This window comes from Kogia breviceps, chromosome X (genome assembly GCF_026419965.1).
Source record: "Kogia breviceps isolate mKogBre1 chromosome X, mKogBre1 haplotype 1, whole genome shotgun sequence".
NCBI classification, from domain to species: domain Eukaryota; kingdom Metazoa; phylum Chordata; class Mammalia; order Artiodactyla; family Physeteridae; genus Kogia; species Kogia breviceps.
The window spans coordinates 129,657,425-129,670,152 of record NC_081330.1 but is presented as its reverse complement, the minus strand read 5'-3'; the positions used below and the strand labels follow the sequence as shown (position 1 = coordinate 129,670,152).

Genomic DNA, 12,728 nt, shown 5'->3' with positions numbered 1-12,728 from the left:
CTACCAACAGGGAGAACTGAGCTAACAGGGACGTGAGTAGGTAGAAAGCAGGTTCCTAAGAAAGCTCAAAGCCATCCTTCAAGGGGTAGATTTCAAATGCTCCAGAGAAAAGAAATAAAATAACCTCAAGGCAAATGGCTGAAAACTGATTTTGAGAAAGGAGAAACGAGGATGCCCTAGGTGAAGCCAGAGAATCATTTTCCACCTGCCAACGTGAGCGGCCGATCAAGAGTTACCCCTAAGGTCTGGCCAACACAAGGCGACAATACGACTGGATCTCCAGTTTATTGAAAATGTAAATGAGAACACGCAGTCGGACTGACACCAAAAGTCTGAAATTCAGGTAAAGGGTTCAACGTGTGAACATCACAGAATTTCAATGAAGGGGCTATATGATCACAGTATTTCCAAATCAGTCTAATTCTAAATCACACTTAATATATTTTGAAATCTGCTGAGGATTCGAAACCAAATCTACCCAAATCCAAAGCCCGGGATTTGCTCCCACCTAAAGGAAACACTGCAGTGACCAGGAGTAAACAACCCTTTAGTAGCCCCCTGCTTCAGAAAGGAAATAAAGAGCTGGGAAGGACTAGCTTGCAATGCACAGCACATGAGTCTGCTACTCTGGGGGGAGTTCGCACACTTCATGTATACTTTCCCTGACTTCAGGTTCTCATCCTGTACAATCGCTAACATTCTCCATCACTTTTCGAGTATGTAAAAGAGAAAAAGAGCAGTGGGTTTCTGAATAACTGGTCTAAAGTCCAGTTTCTCTTCCATAAGCAGCTCATCAGAGATTTGAAAACAAGATTTCTGATGTTTAAAATGTTGTGGATTTCAACATTTAAATGTGACAAATTCATCCTTGGGCACGGAAATGTTAATCATTATTTGATTACTATTCCAAGCTGCTAGAGCATGTAAGTAACAAATAGAATATTCTCCACCTGCAGAAGCCAGTTCTCAGTCAGAGAATGCATGATGGCTGTCTAGAAGCAGAAAACAGACTTTAAAAACATAGATTACATTAAATGAAATACTTAATGCTTATTTTTATTACTTCTAGATAAACTGCTTGCAATTCAGGGCTTCTTCTTACCGTGGGAATGAAAAACAAATTAAATTCCAGTATCATTCCTCTTAAAAGAGACTGCAGGGACTTTCCCGGTGGCACAGTGCTTGAGAATGTGCCTGCCAATGCAGGGGACACAGGTTCGATCCCTGGTCTGGGAGGATCCCACATGTTGCGGAGCAACTAAGCCCGTGCGCCACAGCTACTGAGCCCACGTGCTGCAACTACTGCAGCCGGCGTGCCTAGAGCCCGTGCTCCACAACAAGAGAAGCCACAACAATGAGAAGCCCTCGCACCGCGACAGAGTAACCCCCGCTCGCCACAACTAGAGAAAGCCCGCGTGCAGCAACGAAGACCCAACGCAGCCAAAAATAAATAAATTTTTTTTTTTTTAAAAAGAGATTACACGCCAACATTTTAGTTTATATGCCTGTCTGTAAATAGGAGCAAGCAAAGACTTATCAGCCACATGTTCAAGGCCTTGAGAACAGGCTCTGTGCTCTTCTCATGATCAGTTAGTGGAGAAATATCCTTTGCTTGAAAGAAACAAAGCTGAAATCTGAAGACTAAATAATCACTAAAGAGTAAAAGAAGGCATTTTATTTCCTTGTCTTGTTGTCACCCAAAATAATCTTTTCCAAATGGAGAGCAGAGATCCCGAATGATTAAATTTTAAAAGAAGTCAACCTTTTCTGTTTCCAAGGCAAAGGATTATTTCTCTGCAGTTAACTTAGTATATAGTGAACAATCATCTTCGTTGTTTGGGCGTAATTTCCGGATGAGAAACACAGCCTAGTTACTGCTTAATTACCTCTATTTTTTGTGGCGCTGTTAGCAGGACAGAAGCAACCAAGGATCCCGCAGAAGCCCCGGCAAAGGCCTTGACATGCTTCAGGAGCTTTCTGCCGTGTTTGCAAAGTGCGGATGCTGCCCCCAAGTGGTAAATGCCCAGAAACCCACAGGCTGCAAACGACAAGTTGATGTGCTTCATTCTAGCTGTGAAATCGGTGACACAAAACCCCAAAATGCCCGTTAAGTTGGTATAGTTTGTTCCACATGCTGTCATCATTCCAAGGCTTTCTTTTATATACAGAACTATCTGTTCTAAACATCATCTTTTCAATTAAAGTCTAATTAAACACCCAAATCTTTCAAGGAAACGTTTCCCTCTCTCACCTTGACCCACTACAATCATATTAATAAAAAAAAAAAAATTACAACAGTCTATATTTGTCCAGTACATAGACTATGCAACCTACTTTTTAATTACTTGGCAAAAACCAAATGGTTAAATTCCCATTGGCAAGGCATTTGGTCCTTTTTTCTTGACCTTTTGATACTTTTGGCGGTGTGGGCTACTGGTAAAATCATTAGAGACGGTAGCAAACTTCAAATGAAAGACACATTTTGAATGAATTTAAAACATATGTCTTGGCTCCCCACCGTTTCCATCGTGAGCATCCCTTTTTTGTTGCTGTTGTTTTGTTTTGTTTTTTTTAACCTGATGCTCTCAATTATTCAATAATGCAATACTCAATTATTCAACAATGCAGTGTATTTCATAGGCAAGTTTCTCAAGACAAACTGAGGTCATGACGGGCGAGGGCAACTGGAGGCTCAAAGAAATGACATCTGCATCCCCTGATACTTGCAACAAATCTAACAATGAAACTATATTTCACGAAACTTCAGGGCTTAATTTCACCACGTGTATAAACAGTGCCCCCCCCCTCCACCGAAACTGCTCCCCCTGGATGCCCTCAGGGGTTTCTCCGGGGTCGCGGGACCTTCAGATTAGGCACTTGGCCCCGGCCTGGAATTTAGGAACCGAAAACCCTCGTTCTCATGCGCAGAGCCAGGCTCTGTGCGAAAGGAGGCTCAATCGCTGCAGCCGAGCCCGGCTTTGGGTTTAATTTCTTCAGATTGGAGAGGGGAGAAGGGGATGGGTCTCCAGGGGTGCCCACCCAGCGTGCGCAGGCGCAGTGTCCCCCCCATCCTGTGGTCTGGGGGTGGCGGGACGAGGGTCGCTGCTGCAACACCCCCAGGGATCCTGCCTACGCGGACCCACTCGCCCGGGAGCCACCTCCGAGGGGCCGGAACCTGCCCCCCGCCCGCCCCGCGCTCCGCCCTACCAATGCAGGCCTGAGGCACTTCCGTGTAGAACATCGTCCCCCGCCCCGCAGGCCCCCGTCCCTTATCCGGAAGGCGGGGCCGGGCCGTCACTCAACCCGGCTCCGCCTATCAGGGTCGGACCACACCCGCTCAGGAAGCTTCCGCAGAAGGGATTGAGGCCGGACTACCCGCGCGGGTCTGTGACGTCATCGCGCCGACGCTGGCGTCCGCTAGGCTCCGCCTGCTCCACTTAAACCGCTGGACTCAACATGGCGGCGCGCGCTCGGCCGCTTGACCTTGGTGTCCCCTAGGGCGGGTAAGGGATAAGACTTTCTCCTCTCGAGTCATACTGTCTTCGGATACCTCGGGATGCATTTTAGTCCCTATGCGCCACCTGCGGGCCGGCCCTCACCTGCAAGTCGGCTGACCCTGAACGACCCTCGTTTGCTGTGTACCGGAAGTGCTTGGCCTTCTTGGCGGCTGTTCCCCGGAAGTGGTTTCCCCTCCCCCTCAGCCTCGGGGCGGTCCAGCTGTCCTTGTAAGGGCGGGGTCTGGGGGCTGCCTTGGGATTGAATGCCCCGCAGCTTTTGGAAGCCTACCTCAGATATTTCCTTAAGCATTGTTGGAAAGGCCGCACTATGGGTTTGGGCAGCGTTCACATCCTTAGCCCGCCTTAAGCTGTGTGGCCCTGAGCTTCCCAGGTGACTTCTGTGCAAAATGGGATGCTAAAATCCGAGTTGGTGCTAAATCGTAACGTTCATGCTGCATAGCAGGCCTTCAGCAGACCAGCCTGTGTCTTCTGGTAGCACCACTGGCTCTGGGTAGATCTGAAAAGCAGCTTTCTAAGGCGGCCTACTCGGCTTGCATTCCCGCCCGGATTCAAAGGACTGACAAAATCCTTCCCTCCCTCAACAATGTCTTCCCTATCTAATCCTAACAAGAAAGCCTTAAGGAATTGAAGAGTTTCTGGTTGAAGTTTCTCCAGGCCCCCTTGTTTAAGAACAGATTTACTCTCACTGAAGTACAGAAGAGAATCCGAAAAAAAGTGTCTCTACCTTAAGCAGGAGAGGGAGTGGGTGGGAGCTCCCCAGATGGCCTTTACCTCGGACTTTTTTCTTTCTCCCTCATTTGGGACGCTAGTGACCACAACACTTTCTGTAAGCAAGAACCCTGGATGTCATGATGAAGGAAGAGATCTCGTGTTTATTCTTTTTTTGTTGTGTTTTTTGTACGCGGGCCTCTCACTGTTGTGGCCTCTCCCGTTGCGGAGCACAGGCTCCGGACACACAGGCTCAGCAGCCATGGCTCACGGGCCTTGCCGCTGCGCGGCATGTGGGATCTTCCCGGACCAGGGCATGAACCTGCGTCCCCTGCATCGGCAGGCGGACTCTCATCCACTGCGCCACCAGGGAAGTCCCTCGTGTTTATTCTTGTAAGTAGACTTCTGAGACAGCCGATCCTGCACACACCCTAATGCCTATGCATAGCACAACTGCATTACTCTGAATTCTTTACTACCATTCGAATTTAGTGACGGAAAGGGCAAGTGTGTGTATATCCAGGAAGTATAGCTGGACAAGCTGTTCATTCTTCCATCGTTCCATTGCCCTCTAACTCTGTGGTAGGGTGTGGTCTTCGCAAGAGAGCATCCTCTGGGAAACTTATTAGAAAGGAAGAATCCCAGGCCTCAGATCTCCTGAAGCAGAGTCTGCATTTTAACAGAATCCCCAGGCATTGCTCTGCACACTAAAGTTTGCAAAGCCCCGGTCTCACTCCTGGGGTGGTCTGGTTTAAAGTGATGTGGTGGCATCGAAAATTTGAGGAGAGACAAGGTCCACAGAGCCAGAATTTGCAGTGGTGGCAGGGCCACCTATTTTCTGCTTTGGGGCACTGCCAGCAGGTTGATTCAGAAGACAGGTGAGAAATTTGTCGCTGGGGCAGCCAGGACGAACACCACGGCTTTGGGATCCTTTGTTTAAAGGAAAGATGAGATCAGCGGTTATCACCGCCCCTGTCGGTGAGTGAGATTCTGCCAAATTTAAAGGTCACAGGAAAAGTGTCCACAAAGCTCCATAATGTAATTCTTAACAATTTAAACTCTTTTTAATTTTAACTCTCCCCTCATTTCTCCCTTCTACCCCATGTCATACCCACATGGAACTGATCAAAAGGTTCCGTTTCCTAAGGTAAGGAAGAATATCAGATTCATTCACATTGGTCTTTATAATCTCAGCGCCATGCATGGCACTTGGCACATAGTGTATGATTAATAAATATTTGTTGTGGTTGTTGGATTTAAGTAAATTACTCATGTGATGTGAATATATAGTAATTTAATTGCCTTTTCAGAACATTTTTCAGTAAATCTTTTGCCTATTTTCCTTAGTAATTTAGTTTTTTTTCTTTTATAAATTTATTTATTTTTATTTATCTATCTTTGGCTGGATTGGGTCCTGTTGCGGCGCACAGGCTTCTCATTGCGGTGGCTTCTCTTGTGGAGCATGGGCTCTGGTGTGTGGGCTTCAGTAGTTGTGTCTCGCAGGCTCGGTAGTTGTTTCTCACAGGTTTAGTTGCCCCACGGCACGTGGGATCTTTCCGGACCAGGGCTCGAACCTGTGTCCCCTGCATTGGCAGGTGGATTCTTAACCACTGCGCCACTAGGAAACCCCATAATTTAGTTTTGAACTGGTTTATTTTCTAGCCATTTATCGAACATTTAAGTATCCATTGTTTAACAAACACAGTGCTGGTTCACGGCACACAAAGTTGACAGGAATTCAGTTCTTCCTCATCTAGAGCCTAGAGGGTAGGGAGATAGTCGATGTGTAATTGCAGAGGCGTGATCGTGTGCTCGTACAAAGCCACACACAGGTGCTGTGCATGTCCACGCTGAGCTGGGGGCAGCAAACCCTTAGCTCTGGGAGGCATCTACAAGAGCAGCTGGCACAGAAACGAAGTGCCCAAGGCTTTCCACATCCCCAGCTTCCTCCTGCAAGATTTGATCATGTATTCTCCTAAAGAGAGAAAGGTACGGGGTAAGGGAGGGATAGGGATGCTTGCCACACCTCTGCGTCAGGGACTGAGCCTTATTGCAAGGTGTCTGAGTGTAATCTCGTGTTCCAGTCTACTGTCCACGCGGCGGCGTTTATTTTCCAACCTTGGCATCTTAGCACAGGTGAACAGCTCTGTGGGGCACGTGCCGTCGTTCCCCGCGACACCCGTACCCTCCCTCCGTGTACGAGCTCCTCACCCCTGTCACCCCCTCCCAGAGCCCTGCATGCTGAACTTGATGCACTTCAAAGGTTAGATGCACAGCCTTTACTTTCAGAGGATTGTGGCCACACTGTTGGCACACACAGCAGCGCCCTTTGCCACAGGGGCCTCAAAGTGATACCTCGCGTCACCACGCCCTCTGGGCCATGTTGAAGCATTCCCTTGTTTTGAGACCACCGTAGGATTCTGAGCAAGGCAGTTCTGCAGTCGTGGAGTAGAGCATCCCGTGTGAACGCACAGAGGAGGCTCCATCCCTTCCCACACGTTGTTGCTCTCTTTAACGAGGGAGGCTTCCTGAAGGCCACCGTGTCGGGGGGCAGCCGGGAATAAAGGCAGTTTAGAGGCAGTCAGGGCTGAGAAAGGGAGAGAAGCTGGCCTGGTAGGTGTGATGGCATTTCTTGAGCCGGGGGATGCAACCGCGACCGTCCCTGGCTCACTGCCACACCGCACCCACCCTTTGCTCTTTGTTTTCTTAAGTGAGTTAGAGCCGAGTTTCTAAATCTTGCAAGCTAAGCAGATCTCACTAATGTAAGTGCCTTTTCCACTGCACCTGTTTTCTCTCTGTTAGAAATACGCAAGAAGAACCGACTACTTGAAGTAAAACTGGGTGACTCTTTTCTTGCATAGAGCTGTGATGGTACTTTTGTGATGATGTTTATTTACTTTTTTTTTCATTTTATTTTTTGGCCGCTCTGTGCAGGATGAGGAATCCCCGACCAGGGATCAAACCTCTGCCCCCTGCATTGGGAGCGCGGAGTCATAACCACTGGACCGCCAGGGAAGCCCCTTGGGGGACTCTTTTCTAAATGGAAGAATAGTTTTTTCAAAAAGTATATGAATTATATATGTAATATCTGTTCTGTTATATATGTACATATATATGCAAATGTATGTATGTAACCAGACTGGTGACATTTGAAAACAATTCAAAACTAGGCATCCTTAAGAAGTGTAATTTACTTGGGATTGGAGGCATCTGAAAGTGTACCCTATAGATCATCTTAACATGGCATAGAAACTAAATATCAAGCTATTTCTATTAGAAAAATTCTTAAAAAAATGTAACCTTTATGTATAAGCTTTGTTTTAATTTAATATGTGAAAGATTCCAAATATAATATACACTGAACTGAGAGATCAAGGTAGAAAGATTTTCTGAGTGTTTCTGTTATTGTATTGGAATTACTTAATTACAGTGCTTGCAGTGGATATTCTGCATAAGTGTGAGATAGAGCAGAGAAGCTCTCAAAATGTTCACGCTTAAGAGAGATCTTTAATGCAAAGGGGGCTTTAGATCTTTGGTAGCCAGGCGCTGGTGTTGTGAAGTGACAGTGGGAGTGGGACACCACATGCCTGACGGAGTCCTGAATATTTTTAAAAGCCCAATAAAAGAAAATCTGTTTTCTCTCTGCCCTGTTTTCTCTGTCGCTGAACAGCTCTGCCCTTGGCCTGGCTGCTTGTGGGCCACAATTTGTACAGATGGTTGGGAACAGTCCTTCTCGTTACCGTTCAGATAATTATCTTCCGGTGGACGGGATTATTGGGGAAATAATATCAGTGTCAGACAAGTGATAGCCCTGAGTGATAAACAGGATGTCAGCTTTGGGGCCGTATGCTTCATCAAATTCGCCAAAATACTACTCTGTTTTAATTTGGAGTACGGGATCTCATCATGACTGATGCTGTCGTCCAAAGAAACAGCCTAATTGCCAAAACATCAAATTACCTAATCAGCTCATTTCAAAGGGAGAAAATGAATTCTGGTGTATTTTGTTTCTGCATCGACTCCTATTTGCTGGAAGCTTATTATTATTATTATTATTATTATTTTAATGGGAGGAGGAGCCAATGTAATGGCTAGGCTTTGTTGGAAAGAAGAAACTTTACATCACACTTTGAGGGAGCTAGTGCAGGGGCTCAGTGGGCCAGCTGGTGGGGCACCAGCTTGTAATGGGTTCCAGAGCTAGGGCCTCGCTGGGCCTCGCCTTTGTGCAGCCGGACCCAGATGACTGCACTGTTGGCTTCGTCACAGATGCAGCCCGCTCTCCGCTTACTGGTGATGGAGGGGACTAAATTAGGGTCTTCCTGGGTACCTGAGGCGGCTGCCTTTGGGGCGAGCATATTGTATGGGTCCAGGCCCTTGCGTGCAGCCAGCATGACCTCCCTCTGCAGCCCAGTGGCCCGCTCATCATCAGTAGGAACGCCACCTCCAGACGCCACAGAGGGCGCCACGGAGACGCCGCTGGGACCGCGGGCCCTCAGGGCCTGCGCGGCCAGCGCTCCAGCTCCGCGAAGCCGTCGCGCCGGCTGCGAGCACCGGCACTTCCGGGAGCAGGCTCCGGAGGCTGGAAGCTTATTATTAGTAACGATTACACCTGTTGAGGGCCCATTCCATGGCAGTCCTTTGTACCCAGTGTCTCATAGAACCTGTACCATGGTGCCGACAGGCCTTCCTCCCCTGCGGTGGTTCGGAAGTGAACTAATGAGCTCGCAGGTTCTTACCATGTGCCCGGGGTTCTGCGCTTTGCCCTTGACGGGTCTCAGGAACATGTTATTCCTTCAGTCCTTTCTTTGGTCAGAATTTGTAATTGGTCTTCACATTTAGGCATTTATAATTTCACGAAGAAGTGGTGCAAGTGTTTAGTAAATGTGCTGTGTAAATTTATAACATTTAGGAAACTTGTTTGCATCTGGAAAAGAAACCAAAAAAAGCAAGTGTAGCAATTAACTCAAGCTACCCTTTCTACATTTATCAGTCACAGCAGTAAGTCACTCTGATTGCTCCTTTTCCTGGAAGCTGTGTCATAAAGTAGGTTATTGTAAAGAGAACATAATTTCCATTAGGAACGGTGTTACCGAAGGGGGTCATTGACCAGGGTCCTAACTCCAGATGAATCGTGTATCTAATCAATTGTATTCATGCCTTTGTTCACTCTTTAAATAAACTTTAGTGTCTACTATATGAAAAGGACTGGAGTAGACATTAGAAAATTTTAAAAAAAACTTAGTGGATAAACTGTCCATTTTTAGTTCACTGTTTTTTCTTACTGGAATGTACCTTCACATTTTTCTACTCTGTTAAGTTCTACTTTCTCTTCTGGGCCTAAAAAACTCTTTTGTCTCAGTATGTCCTTTTGGATTCAATTCAAACACCTTCTGTCAATATTAACCACACCCTTCTCTTTGTTACCGTGCTGAGGCATTGCGGTAGTATTTTTCACCTTTCAGTTTGGTTAGAAATGCGGTTGCCTCTGCCTTCTGTGTTCAGAGTTGATTTGGAGCAGGGACCGTCTTGTTCTTCTTGGATTTTATTTATTTGTTTGTTTGTTTATGGCTGCGTTGGGTCTTTGTTGCTGCACGCGGGCTTTCTCTAGTTGTGGCGAGCGGGGGCTACTCTTCGTTGTGGTGCGCGGGCTTCTCATTGTGGTGACTTCTCTTCTGGCGGAGCATGGGCTCAGTAGTTGTGGCTCACGGGCTCTAGAGAGCAGGCTCAGTAGTTGTGGCGCACGGGCTTGGTTGCCCCGCGGCATGTGGGATCTTCCCAGACCAGGGCTCGAACCCGTGTCCCCTGCATTGGCAGGCGGATTTTTAACCACTGCGCCACCAGGGAAGTCTCTACTTCTTGGTTTTTGCCGGCATCTAGAAGGTAGCTAAATGTTTATATGAGTTGGGAATCTTTATATGTTTCAGATATCTAACTGGCTTAAGCACAAAGAATGTGTTAGTTCAAATATCGGGAGGTTTAGGGACTTCCCTGGTGGTCCAGTGGGTAAGACTCCACGCTCCCAATGCAGGGGGACTGGGTTCGATCCCTGGTCGGGGAACTAGATCCCACATGCATGCCGCAGCTAAGAGTTGGTATGCTGCACGTACCGCAACTAAACATGCCGCAACGAAGATCCCGAGTGTCGCAGCTAAGACCCAGCGCAGCCAAAGTGCATAAATATCAAATATGGGGAGGTTTAGAGGTAGGACTAACTGTAGAGATGGCTGGATCAAGCATGCAGTGGGTGCCGGAAGGCCACCATTGTGCCATGTCCTGTTTTTCTCCTCTTAGTTTCATTCTGCAGTCCGGACGTCCCTGGAGGCTGCTGGCAGCCTCACAGACTCGCAGCATATCAGTGGAAAAGTTCTTTCACTACCCACCTCTCAAACTTAGAAAAAGACTCCTGCTGGTTCTATTTGTGTCGCATGCGTGTCCCTGGAAGAGTCAGCGTGAACAGCAAATGGTGATACAGTGATGTGAGCCCATGAACGGGGGAGCGAGTGCTGCAGACAATGGACAGAATGAAGGGAAGCATTGCCAAGTCCCGATGGAGTCAGCTGGGCCAGCCTAAACCAACACATCCACTGCAGTACCTGATAGATATTGGTTGAGTTAAACAGGCAAAAATGCAGCTATAGGGCTTCCCTGGTGGCGCAGTGGTTGGGAGTCCGCCTGCCGATGCAGGGGACGCGGGTTCGTGCCCCGGTCCGGGAGGATCCCACGTGCCGCGGAGCGGCTGGGCCCGTGAGCCGTGGCCGCTGCGCCTGCGCGTCCGGAGCCTGTGCTCCGCAACGGGAGAGGCCACAGCAGTGAGAGGCCCGCGTACCGCAAAAAAAAAAAAAAAAAAAAAAAGCAGCTATAATCTCTATATAAGACACGGAAATTTAGTCTTTTCGATATATAAAACTTCACGATACGTATTCATCTGGCGAGTATTTCCCCAAACAAATAAGAACACGACTGTGATGCTTGGGGCATTGGAAAGTTGGTTGCAATTTTAGGTATGTTTAGATGAACAGTACATGCTGCTTGGCATAAATGTTCATCATTGAATTAATCAATAGTCTCGTTTGCCTTTTTTGAATTACATAAGCTATTTTGGATATTAGAGATGGTACGGGACTGTTGCTCACCAAATCGGTGTAAATGGATGCAAATGTTTCCCTGTGATAAATTTCCATGTAGGGAGCTGTGGTTCTTGGAGTGCAACCAAGGATCTTATCCTACACATAGGTTCAGAGAAGTAGATGCTAAATAAATGTTTGTTTTTAACAGCTGTGACAATAATGACAATGCCCTTCTACCAAAAGCACTTTATAGAGTGGGAAGTGATCTCAAAGGTCCTCCCATCGTCCCTTACTTCTGAGCATTTGGGAAAAGAGTGGAGTTACCATTTAGTGAGTGTCCACTAATGTATTTCGTATTTGATTTTAAAACCATAAGAAATATTCCAGTAACATAAACTTTCAAAATCATTCTTTACAATATCTTCACAGAATTTCTAAGACAAAAGTGATGTGTTACAGCAAACTATACACAGATACATTCCCTATTCACAAGGCTACAAAATGAATGGGTAAAATGGGTTAGAAGTCTGAAATGGAGGTCAAAGTGAAATTTTGAAAGGACCCAGGCTGACATGGAAAAGAGACCTGTAATTTCAGAATCTTCTTTTAGGACTTGAATTCTCAGAAAACTAGTGGCAGAGTTAGAATGTGGCAGTATTATGGAGCCGTACTTGTTGAATCGTATGGACTGATTCAGTTTTTCCTGGGGGAAAAGAAAATCCCAAGTTCTGATGAACTGTGCTATTTCCCAGTAGGCAGATATATTTTAAATAATGAACACACAGAATTCATTCTCTCTGAATAAAAGAGATGGCAAGTTCAAAGTCATTTCAACAGCATTCCTTGCTTGGGGAAGTCTATCTCCAGCCTAACATTAGTTTTGTGTTTCTAAATTCCCACATGGAAGCCAGAGAGCCCTATTTAAGCTGTCATTTTAAGCGCCAAACTTTCTTTCCCATATTTTATTCACTCTCTCCCCTTGAGGGAGCACTCTTAATGTGCTTTTTTTTTTTTTTGCGGTACGCGGGCCTCTCACTGCTGTGGCCTCTCCCGTTCTGGAGCACAGGCTCCGGACGTGCAGACCCAGCGGACATGGCTCACGGGCCCAGCCGTTCCGCGGCACGTGGGATCTTCCCGGACCGGGGCACGAACCCGCGTCCCCTGCATCGGCGGGCGGACTCTCAACCCCTGCGCCACAAGGGAAGCCCTTAGCATGCTTTTGAAGGGCCATTTTCAGAAAGTAAACTTTTCTTAACAGAGTCCTTGGAGTAGCTGCATGGCCACATTGCACTTAAAAAACAGCTGTAAAAGTAAAATTGTAAGGTCAGGGGTCTCCAAAAGGTCTTTGTAATTCTGGAATTTAATTTTCCTGTTTTTTCATGCACGTATACTCCAGATTTCATTTTTAATTTACTTTTTTCATGTGCTCCAAATT

At 46.9% G+C, this 12,728-nt stretch overlaps 2 protein-coding genes across 12 annotated transcripts in view; both read right to left on the bottom strand.

Moving 5' to 3' along the window:
• Window positions 1-3,670, bottom strand: part of PNPLA4 (patatin like phospholipase domain containing 4) — a 120,029-nt gene extending 116,359 nt beyond the window's left edge. For 7 of the 11 annotated variants that reach the window (XR_010838729.1, XM_067023983.1, XM_067023986.1 and 4 more), the window contains exons 1-2: window positions 3,208-3,544; window positions 1,887-2,071 (exon numbers count right to left, since the gene is read on the bottom strand). Coding sequence is in view for 8 of the 11 variants with exons in the window: in XM_067023983.1 (XP_066880084.1) it covers window positions 1,887-2,071; window positions 3,208-3,241 (219 nt within the window). In the remaining 3 variants the exon portion in view is untranslated. Of the gene's footprint in view, window positions 1-1,886; window positions 2,072-3,207; window positions 3,545-3,599 lie in introns of those variants that run through there. The other 4 variants (XM_067023984.1, XM_067023985.1, XM_059050119.2 and 1 more) reach the window with 3 other exon arrangements.
• A 4,664-nt stretch (window positions 3,671-8,334) lies between these two features.
• Window positions 8,335-12,728, bottom strand: part of LOC131748235 (uncharacterized) — a 30,508-nt gene continuing 26,114 nt past the window's right edge. Inside the window, exon 5 of the mRNA XM_067023185.1 lies at window positions 8,335-8,835. Within this exon, the coding sequence (XP_066879286.1) occupies window positions 8,378-8,835 (458 nt within the window). The 3' untranslated portion in view covers window positions 8,335-8,377. The remainder of the gene's footprint in view (window positions 8,836-12,728) is intronic.